General features: G+C 42.7%; 1 protein-coding gene across 1 annotated transcript in view; it reads right to left on the reverse strand.

Annotated features, from left to right (window-relative positions):
• Positions 1-22,322, reverse strand: part of LOC146860912 (intestinal mucin-like protein) — an 89,830-nt gene that overhangs the window by 62,042 nt on the left and 5,466 nt on the right. The window contains exons 3-6 of the mRNA XM_085646180.1: positions 17,524-17,555; positions 12,905-13,079; positions 9,517-9,621; positions 5,954-5,994 (exon numbers count right to left, since the gene is read on the reverse strand). Coding sequence (XP_085502306.1) covers positions 5,954-5,994; positions 9,517-9,621; positions 12,905-13,079; positions 17,524-17,555 — 353 coding nt within the window. The remainder of the gene's footprint in view (positions 1-5,953; positions 5,995-9,516; positions 9,622-12,904; positions 13,080-17,523; positions 17,556-22,322) is intronic.

The following is a 22,322-nucleotide window of genomic DNA, read 5'->3' on the forward strand; positions in this document are numbered from 1 at the left end:
GCGTCGGTTCCTTGCTTTTGAGGAGCTGATGCGTCAGTTCCTTGCTGCTGCGCAGGGGAGGTAATACATTGGTTCCTTATCGGAAAGGAGGTGATGCATGGATTTCTTACTGCATGGAGATGTAATGCATTGGTTTCTTACTGCGTCCCCCAACGATGCGACAAACTTGGCACCTCGAGGCGATGCAACGATCCAGAACAATGCGTGGATTCTTGCAGCTGCACAGCAGGCCTTGCATTAAACTCGGTGCGATGATCTCAGACTTCGGAGATCAGTGCACTCGATGGGGCGTGCAGTGATTTCTCAAGTCGCGGCAGGCGCTGCGATGATTTCTTCGGCAATGCGTCAGAAATAGGTGTAGACGCATCTCGCTTCTTCGAAGTTGCATTACTTTTACAGCTCCCAGCAGAAAACAGTCTCTAGAGGTTCAAAACAGCAGGCACCTCTTTGCAGGTCAGAACTCCCAGCAAGGAAGTTCAGGGGAGCTGGTAGATAAGTCTTTGTGTCCCTGAGACTTCAGAACAGGAGGCAAGCTCAGTTTCAAGCCATTGGAGATCTTCTTTTAAGCAGGGGACACAGCAAACAGTCCTTTTTGTCCTTTCCTTGGCAGTAAGTAGCCACTGCAGGCCAACCACAGACATCAGAGAGCACAGGGGCAGTATTCCTCCTCAGCTTCTCTGGCTCTTCTCCTTGGCAAAGGTTCCTCTTGATTCCCAAAAATGATCTAGAGTTCTGGGCCCCAATATTTGTACTACAAAATCCTTTGTTCTCTGGTGGTAGAGAAGCCTTGTTCTTGGTCACAACTGGCGCTGTCCTCTTTGGTGCAGCTTCCTGGCAGGAGGTGGAGACAGCATTGTCCTAGGCTGACAAGGTCCAATTCAAGTGAAAGTAAATCTCCTTCCTCTACTCAAAATGCAACCCAGGTCTATTCAGCCTTGCCCTGACTCATGAGGCTCTCTGGAGCCGCTTCCCCTCCCCAGCCCCTGTCATCCAAAAGCCAGACATGCAATACACAAACCTAACAGAGGCACACTGGATGGCTAAGCAAGAAAATACCTACTAAGTTGTATTTTCAAACCCAGAATGTAAAATCACCCTCACTAAAAAATGTATTTTAACATTCTTAATTCAGGCATACTAAACTTTATTTTTTTTACCTTGTTCCCAGGGCTAGTTATGTTTATAAGATATAAGCAAACTCCCCATTACGTCCTATGGAAACAGGTAGCCTTGCAATAGTGAAAAACGAAATTGGCAGTAAATCAATATCAGGACATGCCACACACACCACAGGGGTACCATGGGCCTACCTTAGGGGTGACTGCCATGTAAGAAAAGGGAAGGTTATGGCCGGGCAAGGGGGTGCACTTGCCAAGTTGACATGGCAGTACCAGACAGCACACAAGCTCTGAAGTGGCAGGCCTGAGTTACATTTACCGGCTGCTTAGGTTAGTGGCACAACCAGTGCTGCAAGCCAACTAGCAGCATTTGATTTACAGGCCCTGGGCACACACAGTTCCCTGTACTAGGGATTGACTAGTAAATCAAATCAGCCAATCATGGAAACACCAATCCATAATGACAATTTACAAAGGGAACATAGGCACTTTAGCATTGATCAGCAGTGTTAAAGTGCCCAGAGTCATAAAACCAACAAAAACAGGTCGGAAACAAGAGGCCGAAAAACAAAAAGTCTGGGGACAAACCCACTGAAAAAGCCAGGTCTAACAGATACCCTTGATGCACATTTTCAAGGGGCCAACTGCAGTGTTAGCCAGCTTTGAACAACTGATGCCCTAATGAATATACAGTTGTCAGACTTTCGGCTTGCATAGGTCCTTTTCTGCTTGCCTTTGCTGATGACAGCAGGGTCTAGTTCTTGCAGTGTTGAGGCTAAAATTGTGAAGACATGGCATAAAGGACCTATTTTTATGATTTTGAATTTACATGCATTCTTTAGTGTTATGATTGAAACTTTGGAAGTGGTAAAACTGAATGTGAAAGTGCACTGCTCACAGTCATCATGAGAAAAGAAAGGTATGTCGTTGCATGCTTAACTGATTATATTGACTTTTTGGATCCTCGATCTGAAAGAAGTGAAATGCAGATGTGGATTTGTGCAATTGTTGTGCATTCATTCGTAATAGAAAAATGCACCCATTGTGCAAACTATTCCCACAATGATCTCCATTGTGCTAATAAAATTGTCAGGTTTTAAATAAAATCAACTTTTTGGTCTATCTTTAGTTTTACACAAATAATGAGGATTTATGGAGGCATTTTGCAAGTCCTATTTGCTCAGCTGGGTTTGAGTGTAAATATCATTTGAGAATATGTTTAGTTGAATTACAGTTTAGATATATGAAGCTGGATTACACAGACATCGAGTCATCATATGTAAGGGTCTGTAAATTTGTAATTTCTTCCACATCTATATTTTTTTCTACAGATGGAACATGTCATGTGAAGCTGTTCCTTTCTACACAAGACCTGTAAAAATAGGTATGGAAGGTGCATGATACCACACTTTCTGCACAGTTTGGAAGAGTACACTTGTGTGGTATGGGTACTGATAATGTTTGTGAGTATCCACAAAGGTATAACTTTATTGATGTTTCCCTTATTTGGTTTGTTTTAATCTTCTGAAAATGCTGATGCAGCCCTGAGAGCTCCCAGGTATTTTAATCACCAACGTATCAACTGTATCACCAACGAATATGGAAAAATCTGCCAATGCAACAGGATTACCGCATGTGCAATAATCGTTACTGGTTTTGTGAATAAATTGTTATTATTGCAAAATGTACAATTTTATTTACAAATATAAAATAATTTTGAATCAAATACTTAATGTCTAGGCATTAAAAAATGTGTAAACGTAAATGGTCCACTTCAATTTTTTCTTGTAAGGAACAAATGTCATGTTTTACTTTTTCTACATTCATTTTCAAGGTACTTTTAAAACATATTTTAAAAAGTTATTGAAACTGGGTTGATCCTAATTGACTTGGGTTGAAGTTGCTTCAATATGAAAATGAAAAAAACTGAATCATCTCCACAAAATACTGTACTAGAATTGATTGACCAATTTTCAACACCATATTACTTCCTGAAAGATGTAGGTTAAACTGAAAAGGGACGGCTATTCATCACTAAAACCTTTAGTACAAGCCAGTGTATAACATGTTCCCGCCTTTTCCATGTCTTAGTGCAGAAAAAACCTATTCAGTTTTAAAGGCATTTGTCGACAATTATTTGATCTAGTTTTACCAATATTAGGTTGCTGCTCATAATATGAAATGCCTGTGAGATATATAGCTCCGTTTTTATTTGTGACATGTAAATCAATTGCCTTGTCGAGTAGCTAACAGTACCTAAGGTAGTCATCTTGTTGTAAAATCTGCCTGGATAATCGGAAAAGTCAGCATGCATTCCTCAATCAAAGTTCCAAGATGCCTTTAAATCCATTTTGCATGGATTTTTCTCATGGTGTGCAAGGCTCCACTTAAAATCAGTTTTGGAAATTGAGACTATTTCATAGTTCATAATTGAGAGACCCTGGCTTTTAAAATGGCAAATTAACTAATGGTAGATAACTAACTAATGTTTGTGACCTACTTTTGGATTTCGTTTGATGACACTTAATGGCCACACTTCAGCCGGCTCCCACTAACACCTTTTAGAAGACTACTAGGTCACCCTCCTCAGATCTCTTTTAATGTATGTTAGCCAGTTGCACATATGAATATAGATCTAAATCCAAGTGTACCTTAGTGAATCTGCTCCCTTGAACCAACATGAATACCTCAAATTGATAGAACGCTTTCAGCACTCTATTTTGTATGGGTGCACTATACTCATGGTTGATACACACCTCCACATATTACTATTTCTTGCAGTGTTTTATGATCATTAACATGTATCCAGTAGATTCATTCAATAATCTTTGTTGTGAAATGTTATATTATAATTATGTATGTATCGTCATGCCTGCATATACCGAGAGCAGGACAATCTTATAACCACATAATGTAATGGTGTCTAATTTAAGTTGCCCGAGTTTCTAGGCCTAAAACTGTAATTGTGTTTGTACCTCCTTGGCTTCTCGAGAAATAAAGAATTAAATGCCGGTTGTTCTCAAGAAATAGCAGTGTTCTCATCCTACTGCAGGTATCGGAATGTTAACTCGTTCTTTTCAGATTGGAAAAGACACAAGGAATGCTTTGAAGACAGTTGGAAGCGAGAAGGGAGGATATCTCACGTGTCTGGCTGGTCTGGGAACCAAGGTCGACTTGGTGAACAAAGAACATTAATTAACAGAGCATGGACCTCCCCACATAGAAAAAGTCTCAATGGAAATGTTACCAGGATTAATTAGAAAATCGAATTATATATTGTATGATGCACAGGGACAGAGACCCCAGACTTCTGCTAGCTTTCGGAGGAGAACTAGCTCCTAGCCTTAAGCACTTTAACCCATTTGACGTGAGTACTTCTCAGGAAGTCAACACGTGCTGACACCTTTGGGAATAGATGGAAGGGTTTTGGGTAGCATCTCATTTTAGTATAGTGTAGGGACAGATTTGCTTTATTTCTAATGAAAAGAGATTTAGACTCTGCTTCCATCCTGAGTTGTATTTTGATCCTTGAAATTAGAATTGTATTCTTGTTATGCTGAATTACTTATATTCGTAGAATCAGCTCTGTATTGATTTTTCTATATCTATATATGCTAATTTTGCGATGTGTATACCTCCTATTAATCTCGGCCTTATAATAAATTGACAAACCCAAAGTCGGAGTCTGTGGTACTTTCAGGTATGATATTGACAAGTGTTTCTTCCCCTCCACCTCTTTTAGTAGGTAAATAGAAGATCCTTGGCGCTAAATGTTAGGAGAAATATAGGGGTGTAATTTAGCATAATCAAAATCAAAATTCCCCCACCTCAAATCAGAATTCACACACATGAAATAAGAATTCACAAACAGCTCTAATCATCATACAAACACCTTAAAAGACAATTCACATGCTTCACTCGAGTATTCACACATGCCTTAAATCATCATGCACAAAGACAAACAAAAATTCCTCCAGGTCAATTCACCATGCGATCAACATGAATCAGCATTCGGATAAGCCAAATCGAAATACACTCTCTGAATGCATAAAAATAAAGTCAAGGAACACCATTCTCAAACTTAAAATGGTCAATTCATCCATGTGGCTCAACCTAACATGAATAAACCTTACAACAGGACTTGTGCTCATTAATGTCAGCCTTTGCTCCACCTGACTAAGCTTTTATATACATTTACATGCCTCAAATAAGTGTTCTCTCACCACAGACCAGAACCTTATGACACATCAGGTTCTTCACATCACAAATCAGTATTTGCACTTCTCAAATCAACATTATGCAACAGTGTTTGGCATCACACCACAAAGCAACATCAGCCACGTCGAAATAGTATTCAAACGACTCAACTCAACATAAAAAGATGGTCACTAAGAATTAAGCGTTCAAACACTAGAAATATACCTTTCACAACTTTATTTATCATCAGTAGCTCCAAGTCAACAGCTCAAGCGGCAAATCAGCATTCCACCAACCAAAACACCATTTAAACACAAATACTTTAAATCAACAGCACACATCAATATTTAAACATTTTAATGCTCCATTTTTAAGAGCACCTACTTCAACTCATTCGATTCAGGGCAACATACCGGAAATCACTGGCGTAGTGCCCCCAAAAGGTTAATCTTTATTGTCGCCCTTTCACAGTGTTCCATATGTTGCAAACTCAGAAACCACCACTGGACCACTGCAAATGAGATTCCAGCTTTATCACTCTGTCCCTGATCTGCCTATTAGTGTCTAAGGTTAACAATAATTGTACATTATTTCCAGCAGCATTGAATACAGTGAAAATGTGAAGTGAAGTTTCTTACCGGGTACTCAAGCCCATTCACAACGCAGACGTTCTTCGGCACTGTTGGGGTGAGAAAGCAGATCAGTCTGTATACCGCTGTAAAACTAGGTGAAACACAGCACATGCCACAGACTTAAGCATTTTTGTTTGGCCTCTCTTAGGGGCATATTATCAAGACAAGTGATAAAATTATCGCCGCTTTAGCAGCAGAAAACTGCAGCTAAAACGGCCATAATGGGCTTGATAATATGCTCTAAGGAATTCCAATTGAAGCCCATGTTAGATGTCCTTTTAATCGCCTGTCTTGAGAATATGCCCCTTAATTCTCGTTTCTCTCCAAATGTCGTTTCAACTGGTCATCTCATGTTTGAACCCTTTTTGTGGTAAGCCTCCAAATGCCTAAATACTTCCGAAAATATGGAGATAGTTCAGCACCGAGTCAAGTTTGTTTACAATCACTGGGCAAGAGAGGACTCGTCTTACAGAAATCATGTAAATATAATGGTGGCTTATCTGTAGAACTTCCAAAGGCACTGAGCTGGGAGAAACCAAGGGCAGATTTACAAGCCCCTTGCGGGTCCTTGCGCCGCCATTGAGTCACTTTTTTGACGCAACAGCAGCACAAACAATGTGGCCAATTTACAACGTGACGCATCTAGGGAGATGCGTCACGTTGTAGAGCACTGCGTAACATTATACCTTCACCAGTTATAATGAATGCAGGGTGGACGTTCCCACGCAAAAAGCCATGTCGAACTGATGCAATTTACAACATTCCACTGCGTCACTCTACGCCTTCACTGCATCAAAATCCCTACGCCTGCTCAGACCAGGCATAAGGAATGACGCAGGGCTTTGTGTATGGGACTCACCTATCTGTTGTGGCACATTGCTGGAGTTGCGTCACTTTCATGAGCAACTCTAGCAATGCGTCACTTTTGTGCCAATAGATGCGTCAGTATGTCTGACGCATCTGTTAATCCTTGCACCATGGAGCACTGTAATGTAGCTACAGCGCATCCATGGTGACACAAGGACATTTGGCACTGGTGCAAGGAAACTGATGCATCTATGCAGATGCGTCAGTTCCTTGTAAATCTGCCCCCAAGTTTCTCCATTTTCCCTAAAAGCAGTTTCATCCCTATTAAAATGTAATTTTCTCGAGAGGCACTGCAAGAAAAATAAGTTCTATATACATTAATACTGACAGAAAAAGAGGCAGTATAAAACACTATACCTGCCTTTAAAAATAAAATGTCATTAATAACATTAACGTTAACTGTTGCAAGATGTGTGTTGCAGGGGAACCTCACTCTGGCTTGCCCCTATGCATTGAGGGGATTATTTACAAGCCCCTTACGCCACCTTCAGGTCACGTCACTTTTCCCATGTTAAAAATTATGCAAAAGTGGAGCAAGGGGCTTGTAAATCTGCCCCTGAGAGTCTATTCCAAGATGCACAGTTGATAGATCTTCAACTTTTGCTTGACTTAGTTCCACAGCCTTATCAGTACCATGTCATTAGTACAGACTAGTAAGATCATCGCATTCCTCACGGTCTGGGTTCCTCTTTTATTTTGGCGTGGCCTCAACGACTGTGGAATGGGCAGTATGGTAGAAAGGGAGTCATGAAGTCTAGTACATCCACGCCACGCAGGAGGCCACACTACTGCAACTTGTGAGTCATCGCACCAACAACTGATGCCAGTGAAAGTTAGCTGAACATAAACATTGGGGCTTATTTACAAGCCCTTTGCACCGCTGGTATGCCACTTTTTATATTCGAAATAGTGGCGCACTTGTCTGAGCTTCCTTTGCATATCAGTGTCACAATTGATTCAAAATAGGAATCCATGGCCTTGCCATGGACTGGTTAGCCTCTTTTTTGAAAGACAGATCCTTCAAAGTGATAGAAGGGGACTGTTTTTCAGATAGCCTCCCAATTACATGTGGTTTCCCACAGGGATCTTCCCTTAGTCCCACTCTATTTATTCCCTTAGTCCCACCTAGACATTTATTTACGACAGCTGGCTAATATAGCACAGGACGACATACAGCTGATAGTCTCCCTAACAGATAAAGCAAACCAGCAGCTGAGTCACTGTCTAGAGAGAGTGGTAAATTGGATGGCTAATAGCCATCTGAAGTTAAATGATGAAAAAACAGAGATTATGTCACTAGGAAAACCTACTTTCCAGGCACCCCTGACACAGTGGCCCCATTGCATGGGAAATCCACCTATCCCCAAACCCGTTATAAAAAATGTGGGGGTTTGGATGGAGAACTCACTCACGATGGATTGCCAATCCAGGAAATTGTCAGGAATATGTTTTTCTCTACTTACAGTATTAAGGAAGATTATTGAGGTGATCCCGGAACATCTGAAAGAAACGGTCATCCAGTCTTTTATAATCTCGCGCTTGGATTACGGCAACTCACTTTACGTGGGCGCGCCTAAATATGTGACGAAGAGACTCCAGATAGTACAAAATGCGGCAGCAAGACTCCTTCTAGAAATTCCCAAACGCACTTCTATTAAAGAAGCACTGAAAGAGCTACACTGGCTCCGTGTTGAGACAAGAATAAGTTTAAGTCCCTTTGCCTGGCATATAGGGCCGTTAACAAAGGCCCAATAAAACTTAGACAATTGATGTCCAGGCATATCTCGACCACTTATCTAAGATCATCCCAGCAACAGCTTCTTAGGACATCTAGAGCCAAAAGAGCTAGGTGGAGGGGCTGATCATTTGCCCATGTGGTAACAAAGATGTGGAATTCCCTCCCATATAAAATAAGAATTCTACCCAATAAAACCGTTTTCAGGAAACATCTCAAAACTCTGCTGTTTCCCCTGTAGACGCCATATGGATAGAGCTTTGTAAACAGTACTCTTTAGCGCTGGGAAGCCTTTGGGCAACCATGCGCTTTACAAATTCCTTAACATAGCATACAAATTCCTTAACTTAACATAACATAACAAAATAGCATACAGATGTAGGATTTGTTATTCTGTATTATATCAATATATATATATACTTTTGAGTAGCTCAATATTAGCTCTTGCAATCAGGTCTGAAACTTACACAAGCTCAAGAGATCCAGTTCACTGAAACCCGATTTCATGTGGTGAAACAATGCTGCCACCCCGCAAAAAGGGCTTTGTTATCACATACGGAGACAGAATACTGAAAGTATATGATTTGTGTTTTACATGTTAGAATCTGGTAGCTTGTTTTGATTTAGTCTTAGTTCATTCCATTAGCTACTTTATGTGAGCAATTTTACTCTTTCTCCAATTCATTGTGCCCCACTTGTTCCTTTCTCCAGTCTCAGTCTCAACAGTGACTTGGCTTAGCTTAGCTCAAAACAACTCACCTCATTGCAACCTGCCCCTCACCATACTGCAAACACGAGCCACATTCCCCAGTCCTTGCTAGATATACTGGAACCCTACAGCTTTTGGCGAACCTCCCTGCATTGTATCCATCAAAAAGGGATGAGTTTTAAGACTTCTGGAAGATGTAAAAAAAATACCCCCAAAAATGTAGAAGTATAGTATAAAATGTTGACATTAACAACATACCACATCTGTAGGAGGCACAGCAGTCTCCTTCTTTAAAGGTCGCAGTGAACTGGAAACCAGGGCCACAGTTATTCAGTGGGCGGCGACAGCGGTTCGGGTTACATTCTGCACAACAGGTATGTAAATTATAATGGGTTACCAGAGAACATTAGCTAGACCTCCATCTCAGTATAAATCATATTTGAACATAAACACTTTGAAGAGACAATTAATTACAGTTGTTGCATTGCCTTTTTCTGTTCTAATACATTCTCTCTTTTTCTAATGTAACTTAGCAATGGTTGGCATTCTCTCTAAAGAAGCCTATGCAGTATAAGCATTTTAATATAAAATGATCTATTGTATAAGAACCCTCACTTAGGGAAAATTCCTACTTAACTACTAAGACCATCTGTGATATTTACCAAATTCCACGAGTCCTCACCCTCCACCAAATACACTCATCGCCATTGGTCAGTGAAACAGTTGCCTATGCGGCCTTGCAATAATGTTTTTTAAATGAGTATACAGCTCGAAATATAGGCTTGTAAAGAGCAGGGCTCTATTAAGTGAAGTATTTGACCTCCTACTCTTGTGCGGGACCTAGGAGTTTTTAATCAGTAAATTACTGGTGGACACATAATTATACCACACAAGAGATTGGTCACTTACAACATCAGTCAAAACAACTTGAAAGGGGTTTTGTGCTGAAGGCACGGTTCCACCTAACAGAGTCCAAATCAACACACCCCTCGAATACTACGATTTCTCCATGAGTGCGAGATGTCCAGCTACCTTGGGAACGCTCTTATTGTGGACTCCTACATCAAGAAAGGTTATTACCTGTTTGGTTAGCACATTGCTAATTAGCACTTTGTTCTTTTGCTGTTGAGAATTGTAATGTTGGAAGAACTGAAGACAGCAACAATAGTGCATTTATTGCAAGACCACCCAGAAAAGAATAGATTAAACTAAAAAAAAAGCATATTTGATACTGACAACAGCAGATAAGATGTTGTCAAGAGGATCAGTAATGTCATGGCTAATGGGTGATAGGAATTTCTGATTTGCAAACCACTAAAGATGCCTCCAGCACAGTGGGTTGAGCCTTCGTAAGAGGGGGTACTTGAACGGTGTGACCTTTCCTCCCTGCATGCCCACTGTGGTTTGTGAGCTCCTTTACAGGGTGATCCCATAGGTGTTAAAACCTGCATATATCTGTTGATGTGCTTGGACATTTGAGGTTTGTGTACAATAAGGAACCTTTTCTTTTCAAAAGTAAAAGCACTAAATGGACAGAGATCTTCCAGGTGTTGTTTGCTGCTTTGCTGAATTCTGAGTCTGTAGCCCATACCACGTCATCTGAGTAGCATAGAATGCTCTGCCTCACTAATCTGAGATTCATCAGTTTCAAAATGTGCATATTTCTGAGATTGGGGGTCCACAGGACCACCAGGAGACCAAAGGTAAAAAAGATCTCAGTTGTTGCAATCGGACGTTAGTAGCCACTGACTATCCTGAGACCCTCCAATTTTTACATTACGTCATGGTTGTTCAGAAAAACATTTGCATGACTACCACTTACATCACCGCCCTTCCAGCAGTTCTCATTGATAACAGCGCTTCAAGCGCTTTGAGACCCTGGCAAACTTCTACAGGTAACCCACAGAAGACAATGCGTTTAAACATGCAGCCTTGGGTCCCACTGTCTGAAACCTGTTTCGTGCATACTTGCAGTTTATATTTTAGTCATGATAGTCGCTCTTTATATTGCCGAGTGGCTGTCCTAGCACTGCTGGTAGAAGGGGAAGAACAGACAGCCAGAGAGAGAGAAAACTACAGCAGCCGAGGCCAAGCAGAACTTAAAGGCAGAGCCAGTTCCATGACAGGAGGACATAGGGAACCTCTTTGGAGACCACCAGCAGGGGGTGCCAGAATCCTAACAGAACCATCGAATATAGCAGCCAGTCACTGCATGGCATAGCACAAATCCCTCACCAGCACCGCATAAGTTACAACAAACTTTGAAGCTCTCTTCAGGGACTATGCAACGGGCGACGGTTTACTATGGCACTCAGTGATCTACACCAGACCCTAAGGAAGGGTGGACTTATTCACAATATGTTGTCATTTTAACATACATTAATACTATATGGGGAAATATTTTACCTTATTAAATCAGTTTAATTCTTTATTATACCGAAATGCAACTAAAGGTGATCAGTTTACTTTTGCAAAGTATACGCCACTGTGCAGCACCACGTGTGCCCATTTTTAGTAACATTTTAACAGATTGACCTAGGAACAAATAGTTGATTGAATTCTACAAAACATTTAGCAGATGGTAGAATTTGCGACACATGTTAAATCCATAATTTGTGTTCAATGCAGGGTCTGCGGAAACATATAAATCCAGTCCCTCTGCCTGTAACTTCTTTATAAACCAGACACACAATAAGGATATACAATTCAGCAAATTGATTTGATAATATTAAATTGTTTGTACTTAGTGTCCATGGATTAAAGCTGTGTAGTTTTTTTCTTTTAATCTTGAATTACATGGGAAGACCAATGTGGCTCTAAAGATTTTCAATCTGTTTTTCTCACGCATTAAATAGGAACGCTCTTTCCACACCACAATTCTACTCCTTTGATTCATTGCATATGTAAAAGCCCAGTTTAGAGGAAACTTGTGGCATGAATTCTTGCTCTGTACCCTCACCTCATCCTTCTCTTTCAGAAGTCAGTGTCATCTTCAGAATTTTTAAGGACCCGGAAAAGAGGTTTTCAGCACTAATTTCTGGGGACCGCCACTGATTTTTCCTCACCAGACATTGATTGAGATTAAATGAGGGAAAAATACACAAACGGCAAACAAGAAGGAAGAGAAAGATGCAAAAAACGTCACAAACGGAGAAAGCAAGAGTGAGGTAAAGGAGTGGGCAGTGTCTGGTAGTTGATTAACAAGTCTTAGATGGACTCAAGCCTAAACAGCCGTAGTATTCGGTGTTTCAACATTTAATAAGTTGGGCGGTGGGCTGCTGAGCAGTGGCCTGGGCACCAAGACTTATTCTTTCACAAATCAGGCACTGCCCCCTGTTCAAAACAACTTTAAGCTTTATTACACATTTTCTACTAATTCAAGCTCACATGAGGCCAAACAACACCCATTTATGCTTCACATAAAAATAGCTAGAATATGCCTTGTCTGTGCTCCCAGACGTAGAATGATACTGCTCAGAGAGAGAAAGAGTGAGAGGAAGAGGTAGGCAGAGAAAGGGAGAGTGGTTGAGCTGAAGGGCTAGAGAGACATGAGATAGAAAGACCACTTCGCCTTGAAGGTGGCCCCTGAACATTGACCCCTTTGTCCATTCCTTGAATTGTCTCTGAGAAGTCTACAGATACTCACGGCATTGTTGGGTGGGGCAACAGGTGTTGTTCGGGGCTGGAACCACGATACGCTCAAATCCTTCTTTGTCGCAAGCTGCTACTGTGGGGGTGTCACAGACTACAGGGGTGCACTGCACCGTGAAGGTTTTGGAACATGAACACTCATTGCAACCACTTTGCCAGGTTTCTCCACTCTGCAAGAGGAAAGAATATAATCATTGATGAGCCAGGCTATCAGTGCTGCACCAACTACTAGCGAAGGGAGAGGAGATGGCAGTAGATATGAAGCTTTCAAACTACCCAAGAGACAGGCACCCCGCACAGGGAGTATGTTTTCTTTATTTGTTACTGTAGTAGATCCTCTCCATTCAGCTTTTTCCCTGCTTCGATTCAAGAAATCCACCCACTGTAGTGTGCACATGTCTCAACATGGCGCGAGCATGGCAGCTGCAAAGAGAGAGCTGTCTCGGCTTTAGGGGCCACTATCTGAGGCACATCCTTGCGTGGTGTGGCAGGAAGGTATGGGTGCTGCCCCTTGTTTCTGGTTTTTTGGTTGTTGGTGCCATGTTTACCACCCAGAGTGAAGAAAGAGCCTCCTTCAGTCATCCAGTTTATGGAAAAATATACCCACAATTGAAACATCATCTCTTAAGATTGATGAATGCTACTGGGCCTCCTCTGGCTGACAGGGTCGTGTCTCGTGGTGATGAAGAGTGATGAAGTGGCTATCGTCCTTCTCACAGGGGAAAACTGCAGGACTACAAACCAGGGCCAGACTGGGGAACCAAAAGCAGCGCCTGGGGTAATTGCTCTTTCCTCTCCTTGCTCTCCATCAACATCCACACATTCTCTCTCTCTTTCCTGTTTCTTCTCCCTATCTGATTGATTTCCCGGTACCCATCACTCTCACTGTCTCTCTTAATCTCTGTTGGAGCCTCCCCATGCCTGCTGCATTCACCCTCGGGGAGTTGGAGAATGTGACAGACACCAGCAGCGGCCCTGGGCTTTCAAAACTGGCCACCAGCCCACCGGAAAAATGCTGTATGGGATGAAAGGCCAGTCTGGCCCTGCCAAGAATCTCCTGGCATCCAGTATCTCCGAAGCGTCGGGTCTTGCTGGTAGAGCCGCCGCACTGCTCAACTTTCAAATTTGATAATTTAGTGACCTCTCTGGCAGAGAGAGTACTCTGCAATCCGAAGTCTCACTGCAGTGTTGGCCATTGTAGTGAGTGCTCTGGCATGATGTTGTAATGCGGGCTCCTTTTTAATTGCACACCATGAAAATTGATATTGTGCCATATTCTAGTTCAAGCTGAGCCTACGTCTTGTACACAGTAATTGATACCACTAGCCTCTCCTCTCTGTAGCACAGTCAGCGCTGAGGGCTTCAGGATTGTGGGTGATGACATGCCTTAGTGGGTGAATGTTCATGGACAGTGCAGGAGGAATTAAAACTGCTGTTCAGGATTCCACTTATCATTTGTATCTAGACAGCCCATTTTACAAGCACCAATTTCACAAAAGAGCTGTATGTGTAGAGAGCCTTTAGAAGCATTACTACTAACTCTATTAACTTTGTATACTTAGTCCCTCAAAACTCCTGCTTTAATAAACACGGTATGTTTTATTCATGGGACATTCTCTCCACCAAGAAGAAACATGTGATTAAGTGAAGTTTCTCCAACTTGCTGGGGATGTGTCTCTGAAAGTGGTACAGCGAATGGCATGCTTGAAAAAGATGCTGATTCAGCCTTCTCGCTTGTGCTGTCTGTCCTGCCTGGTGATACTGTAGCCAGGAGGAATGGCTGTAGCAATGTCAGAGGCCAATATTGGGTGCAGCCAGGTCTCCATTAGGACTAGTAGGTCCAGAATGTGGTCCAGCAGCAGGCCCCATATTTCCGTGGTGTGCTTGGTGAGTTAGTGTTTGACATGCATGCATGAGAGTGTGGAGTGTTGATTGAAATTGGTTGGTTTGGTGAGTGTGGGTATAAGAGTGCAGAATGTTGCCCTCTGTCAGAGCAAACCGCTCTGAACGTGGGAATGGGTCTCTTCAACAGCAGTTGTGAGCCGTGAGCGTGGGAGAGTTCATGAGAACTTGAATGAGGAGCATATGTTGTGTGGTGCTGCACAGAAACAGTACACTGAGTGGCTGCTGGGAATGAGAGCACAAAGCGTCAAAGCAGTGTGGTTGTTAGTGGGGGTGGACCACCGTTCCTGCAGCTGGGCACAGATGGTCGCAGACAGGCTTTCCTTTGGCGGGCCCATGGCTGCTTTTATGTAGGTCGTGGGTGTAGGTGCACAGGGGGCAGTGAGCAGGTCCGGGAGGGGCACAGGAGGCAAGACATGGGAGAGTAGAAGATTGTGACACAGGTAAGTAGCGTAAGGGGAAGCCACAGGAGTAAAGGGCAAGAAATAGCCAATGGGGGTAGGCAAAGAAGGAGCAACAAGAGAAACAAGTGACAAAAGGGAATACGTCAGAAAAAAAGTAAAGAGGCAAAAAGTAAAGAAATCAGAGAAGTGAAAAAGTGGTAAGAAGAGTAGCCACTGGAATTGAGCAGAGTGGCATACATACATCCAAAATTGAGGGAGCGTGGGAAATGTGCAAGAGAGTAAAAGAGAGAATGCAGTAAAGACAAGCAGAGAAGCAGAAGCTCAAAAAGTCAGTAACAACAGTGGCAAAAGGCAACATAAAATGGTGGTGAGAAGAGATTAAACAGTAGCACAGTGGCAAAAGATGTTTAAAACAACATTGGTAAAGGAAAAAACAAACCTTAAGAGGGAGAGAGAGATAAAGAGAGAGAGAGAGGGCTGGAAGGAAAATGGCAGGCAGGAAACAGGAAAGCGTGGGAACAGGTAAAGAGCATGCAAGAAAGCAGGAAAAGGCAAAGATGGAGAGAGTGTAAAGAAGGAGCAACAAGAGTAAATTGTGGTGAAAGGAGAGAAATCCGAAAAAGCCGAAAAGGCAAAAAGTAAAAAAAATTGTAGAGGATCAAAAGTTCTAAGGCAAGAAGCAAGCAGAAAAGAGCCACGTGTCATAGAGAAAGCAAAGCTCAGCAAGAGTGTGGGAGTTGAGTGAGACAGCAACATAGAGAATCCAGTGGATATGAGCAAAAGTAGAACATAAGAAGCAGAGGAAGAAACAAGTCAGAAATAATATTGGCAAAAAGCAAAATAAATAGGGGGTGAGCAGATTTTGAACAGTAAAGCAGCGTCAAAAACTAATTCGAAATAGCAGTGGCAAAGGGAAAGCACACCTTAAATGAGGGAGAGAAAGATATCAAAAGAGACAGATAGACCAGAAGGAGTGATTCAAGTACACACTGGAGCGGGATCTGAAAGGGCCTTTTCTGGATGCGTGTTCAGGCGCAAATAAGTCCTGGGGTGCTAGGAAAAACGTGCTTAGGGGCTGGTCTGTACTACAGCCGCCATTGAGTAAATCTGAGGAGGGGTGAGGAGCACAGCTGGAGGTGTCAGGGATGGGAGGGATGCAGTAGGTGGGATGCAGAAGAGCACAGCAACAGGTGTGTGTGGCTAGGCCACTAGAGAAAAGGTTGGGAAAAAGTCGGGGTGAGTAAAAAAGAAGCAACAAGAGACACAAGTGGCAAAGGGAGAAGCATCAGAAAAGGAAGCACTGGAGTGGATTCTGAAAGAGCCTTGCCTGAACGAAGGTCCAGGCACAGGTAAGTCCTATTGGGGGCTAGGAAGAGCCTTCTTGTTGAGCATTAGGGTCGAAGCAAAGGAGACCCAAGCTATAATCACCCTATAGAAGTTTAAGAACTAATTGCAGTGCTTAATATGAGCTGGTTTCAGGTGCTCGATACCGCCACTTAATTGTCCACACCGGCGCTTGTGACAGTCTGCCACAAGGTGGCGCTGTCGGCAAATTTAGGGCTGACCACAACAACAGTGAATTATTAATTTAATATACATTAAAAATGACTATGACCTGCCTCCAAAACAATGCTTATAGATTTGAAGGCTTGTAATAGTCCAAGCTGTTATACTTGTAAGAGTGGGATGGTTAGTAGTTGGGTTGTTACTATTATTGGCAGCATGGCAGTGGCAATGTGTGGTGCAAGCTGTATTGGCCTCCTGACAAGAGCCCTGGCACTTATTCTTTTACAAATGAAGCAACTGGAAACCACAGTCCAAGGAGATACCAATGCTGAAATTCCACCCCCCAGTGTCTAGCACACATTTTACATTCTACAACATGGATGCTGCATCTTACCATCAGCACAGTCTATTTGAAAGTACACTATATATATGTATATATATATATATATATATATATATATATATATATATATATATATATATATGTATATATATATATATATATATATATATATATATATATATATACATATATATATATATATATACACACACACACACACACACACACACACACGTATGCATGTATGTATATATATATACACATATATATATATATACACACATGTATGAACGTATGTATGTATATATATATATATATATATATATATATAAATATATATATATATCTGATGTGTAATGTTTATAAATACAATAATACCCTACTGTGCATAGGTTCATCTCTCCATATTTAAATGATCTGAAATTACATTTGTTGTTGTATTCTTCTTCAGTTACTCACCTGTTTGGGCTGTCCATCAGGTCCTGTGCAGTCTGAAAAGAGAGAACGTGTGCTTACTATTGCTTGGAGGAGTAAGGAAGGTCAGGCAAAGTGCGATAACATACTAGGTTAAGAAAGCATCAGTCAGCTGCACTAAATATGAAAAACAACTAAAACAACTCGGAAAGGTTTGCCGTACACTTTCCTCTAATAGTTCACGGCAAAGAAGGTAAGAGAAAAGGGACCAAGCGGTAGGGGGTTTAATAAGTTAACTGAGCATATGCTATTACAGGGTGATTCTTATTCTACATGAAACTACACTGATAACTGAATTGCTTCATGCACATAGATATGGAAAGAAATGCTCACCATTGAGACTTCTCCAGTGGTAAATACTGACAAATTGTTAAAGTAATTCAACCTCTCTAGTTTCCTCTCTTTGGATGTTTGTCTCTGTGTTCAACTGAGCTGACAGGGCAAGTTACAGAGAGTGCAGGATGGTCTGTCTCAATAGCCCACACCACAGCTACGATATGTCTGAAATATCATCAGAAAAAAATGATAGTTTCTAACATATGACTCATTCTGTGAAGAAAATCTCATGGTAAAGAATCACTTCCGCCCGTTCACAATTCTGGAGATATTGAGCCTGATGTACAAAGCTTTTTTCACAATTTGCGACTAGTATTTTTGCAACCAGTGAAACATTTTGCAAACAGACCTGTATAGTTTTAGGTCGGTTCGCAAAATACTGAATCGCAGTGGGTCACAATCTGACCTAACTCATGAGTAATAATAAGGCAGGGCACAAATTGCAACCATCTATGATTTACAGGCATCACAGGGATGGTGGCCTGCTGGGATTAGGAGACCACCATGTCTATGGTATCTTTTAAATAAAATAATAATTGTTTTAAAAAATGCTACCCAATTTCCTAAAAGGAATACTAGGCAGTGGTCCATTGGACAACTGTCTACTCCTAAAAATGTTTTTGTGAACATTCACAAAGGGGAATGTTATGTTTTGAGACTGGATTTCAGTTGCAAAATGTAGGAAGCTGGCTCTCTATAAAGTGTAACAAACTACAAAACTACACTGTGCAGAGAGTACAGTGGGACCCCATTTGGCAAGAGTAGATGATACTAACACTCTATTTGTGATAGTGTGGGCGGTCAGTTAGGCTTATCAGAGGGTAGTGCTAAGCATTTATTGTACTCACAGTGGCAATAAATGAGACACACTCAAGAATAAATCTGAGACAAATTTTCAGAACTTTGTTTAAAGGCAAGTACTTTTTAAGAAATTAATTTTTACTGTTCGGTAAACAAATCACAAGTTGTGTGCCATTAGGCTCAATAGAAGTCTATGGGGAGAATAGCAAAAATCAATATACAATCGTACAGTCATTTTTCAGGAGCATGCTGGATTCAGCCGGGAGGAGGGTGCTGAGGTTGTTGGTAGCAGGTGCACTACAGAGAAGGGGGCCACCTTAAAACAGGCTGCACAAGGGGATTTACAGGTAAGTCTGGGCAACCCTAAATGAGGGATTAGCTTGCACGGCCACAAAAGAATAGCTCGTTTGGTGGTTCCCAGACCGGGCGGGCTCAGTGGAGAGCAGATAGGACAGCTGGGCTCACCGCGTCAAGATGTCCCTTGCGGTCAGGAGCTGGCAAGCTGCAGGGATGATTCCAGGACAGCTGGGCCACTCACAGAGTAGGTCTCAGGAGACTTGACACCCCTCAACGGGTGTCTACTTTATTGGCAGATGGAGTCCGAATTGGACTCTTCAACTCAGTTTCGGTTGCAGCTGGTCCGGTACCTTGAATATGTTACAGCATGTCTCCAGAAGGTCTTGCTGTCTTCTCACTTGGTGGGGGAATAGATCTGGCCCTCTGGAGTTGGTGTACCTCTTCTTGCTTGGTTGCTGCATCGGAGTAGCAGGAGAGCAGCAAGTCGATAAACTTTACTCTGCAGGTACTGTGCCTGCAGCTGCAGGGAAGTAGCTCATCTACTCCAAGGGAGTTCTTCGACAATTTGTTGGAGAAATGGAGATGTTCTGGGGTTCTTGAGACATCACAGCAGCAGGACAAGACAGCACACCATGATGATCTAGTCCTTCTGGCAGCAGACAGGGTTTCATGCCAAATTTCAGCAGCAGGGCCTCTGTTCTCAGATCAGCAGCTCCTCTTTGTCCATTTTCTTTTTAGGTCCATAGAATCTAAAGTTCAGGGCCCAGGGGTGCCACCTAAATACTACATTTAGCAGCATTGGTGGGGGGGACAGGTAGTAGCCAAAGGGCTAACTACCTTTAGGGTGACTACACACTCTATGTGCCACTTCCTTTGGAGAGTGGGCACAACCCGACCCTAACAGATTAATTACTTCCATCCCAAGATGGAGGAATTGGAAAAGTGCGGTCCTCATAGCCTGCCCCACCTTAGGAGTGGTGCTGGCTGAATGTGGGCACACATGTCAACTTTCACTAACAACCCAGGCACTGAAGATGCCTGGGTTGTGTTTCAAAGGTGGCATCCCCTTTGAAGCTTCCCGCCTCAGAATGTCATTCCTGTCTGGAGGAGGTGTGGAACGCCCCCGCCCAGAGCATGCATTGTTCCTGGCCTCTGAGAGCGAAGACTCTCACCTCAGGAGGTCAGAAACATGTTTGGTGGTGGCAGGCTGGTTAAAACTACTCAACAACCACAGACGTTTGTGGTAGGTTTTCAGGGTACCCTCTAAAGTGTTTCCTTTGTGCATTTATTAATAAATCCAACACTCGCACTGGTGAGGATTTATTAGGACAAGAGGTTTACATCTTTGAGTACAGAGAAGACATCTTGGTGCTTGAGAACTCGTAATGATGAGCGTCCAGTCCATGTACTTTCTATGGCTTCACTGTGCACTTAAAATATCCAAGAATAGTATTAGAAATTGCAGGGTCATATCTGCTCATGCTGAAATGTCCACACATGGTATAGAGTGCACTCTGTCTTGGAGCTCTACGGCCTGCAATAGGGGTGACTTATCTATACCTCTTGCAATGTCTGTGGGCATGGCATCCCCCAGAAACAAGATGGCGACCGTCCGCCGCCGGAGCCTGCTCCCAAACGGCGGAGCCCGCGACTGATCGCAAGGCTCCTGCAGCACAGCCTACGGGACGGAGGACTCACATTTGAAGAGCGGTGAGGCAGCGGACCTACTGTGGCAACCTGCGGAGCATGCCGTAATATCCACGGGTATGCGCAGGACCGGACCTGGGACTGCCCCCTCCTCCCACCAACGCGACGTTGATGCCGTCAGGAACCCGGACCCGCACTGGCCAAAGGTGCAGCAGTGAGGAGCGACCCGCCACCTCCCACCTGAGGTCAGTGGGCGAGGGGCGCTCATACTACGGCCTCAACCTGAATCTCAGTAACACTAGTCCTTTGGGGATGCCTGGTTCTAAAATGGCACCCGTCGGACTAAGCGGCTGACTCTGGGAGAGTGGAGTGTTGCGGCCCAACACCGGAGCATTCTGTACACTATGAAGAGGTAGGCTGCCGCGCCCCAAGACGTCTGCTGTCCCGTGGGGGGGGGGGGGGGCATCGCACCCCTACATGCACCAAGTTGCTGCATTAACTCCCCCTCCCAGAAGCAATTGGCGCGTATATTATCTAAAACAGCAGGGATCGGAGGGGGGAAAGCATCAGCCGCTCCCTTGTTCACCTTTGCCTACTTGATGCGGCTCAGCACAACCTGTATCCAGCATGCTGCTTACCTCACCACCATCTGGCCTTCCACCCCTATGGTCATCTCCAACTCGGTGGATCCCTCCAGACCCAAGACCACTACCCTTGAATGGAACACCACCTGAACACCTGGCTGAAGGATGGCAAGAATTTCCTGCTCTGTAATTATGTAATATATAATTGTCCTAGCTAAATCACTGTTAAAATGTAATCCTGAGTGAATTTGCAATTTGTATATATTTTATATCTCTAACCACTAGTATATGTAGTAGACTTACAACCATTCCTATGTGATTTTAGAGTTTATCTGTTTGTATCTCTTCCTTGAGTGAATTTACAACTTGTACATTTCCAATATTTTCCCTTCTTTCACTCCACTTATATATATAACTGTAACCACCAGCATATGTAGTAGACCTTTGTACCTACTACCATTCCTTTGGGATTTTAGAGTTTATCTGTTTGTATCTCTTTCTTGAGTGACTTTACAACTTGTACATTTGCAATTTTTCCCTCCTTTCGCTCCACTTGTATATTTGCAATTTTGTTTTCTTCCTGTTTATATCACTTATGTAACTCATGTAATTCAGAGTCCTTATGTAACGCAATAGGTTCTTTTGTAAAGTGCTCTGACACCTTCGGGTAATGTTTGCGCTATATAAAATCGCATTAAATAAAAAAATATATATGTGGGCGATGTCGAATGTTCAGTTTTCTCTGAACCAAATAACACAGCCAGCAATGGCTGTTGCATTATCTTGATGAGGGGCCCCTAGGGTAGCACAATTTGTGCTACAGCCCTAGTGGACCTCTTTGGTCTCAATGCCCTTAATACAAGTGGTACTATTTACTAAGTACTTACATGGAAAATGAAGTTGTGCCAAGAGTGGTACAGTTTTAGGGAAAGAACATTGATACTGGGAACCCGGTTAGAAGGGACCCAGTACTCTTCAGTCAAAGTTGCATCTAGAACTAGGCAAAACGTGGGGTTGTTGTGTGGGGGGGGGGGTACCGCAGCAAGAACCCAGTTTCCCACACAAAACACTAATATATCCCATTTGAATCAGTATTTGGAAGGAATGCCCTCACCAAGC

This window comes from Triturus cristatus, chromosome 3_1 (assembly GCF_964204655.1).
Source record: "Triturus cristatus chromosome 3_1, aTriCri1.1, whole genome shotgun sequence".
Lineage (NCBI taxonomy): Eukaryota > Metazoa > Chordata > Amphibia > Caudata > Salamandridae > Triturus > Triturus cristatus.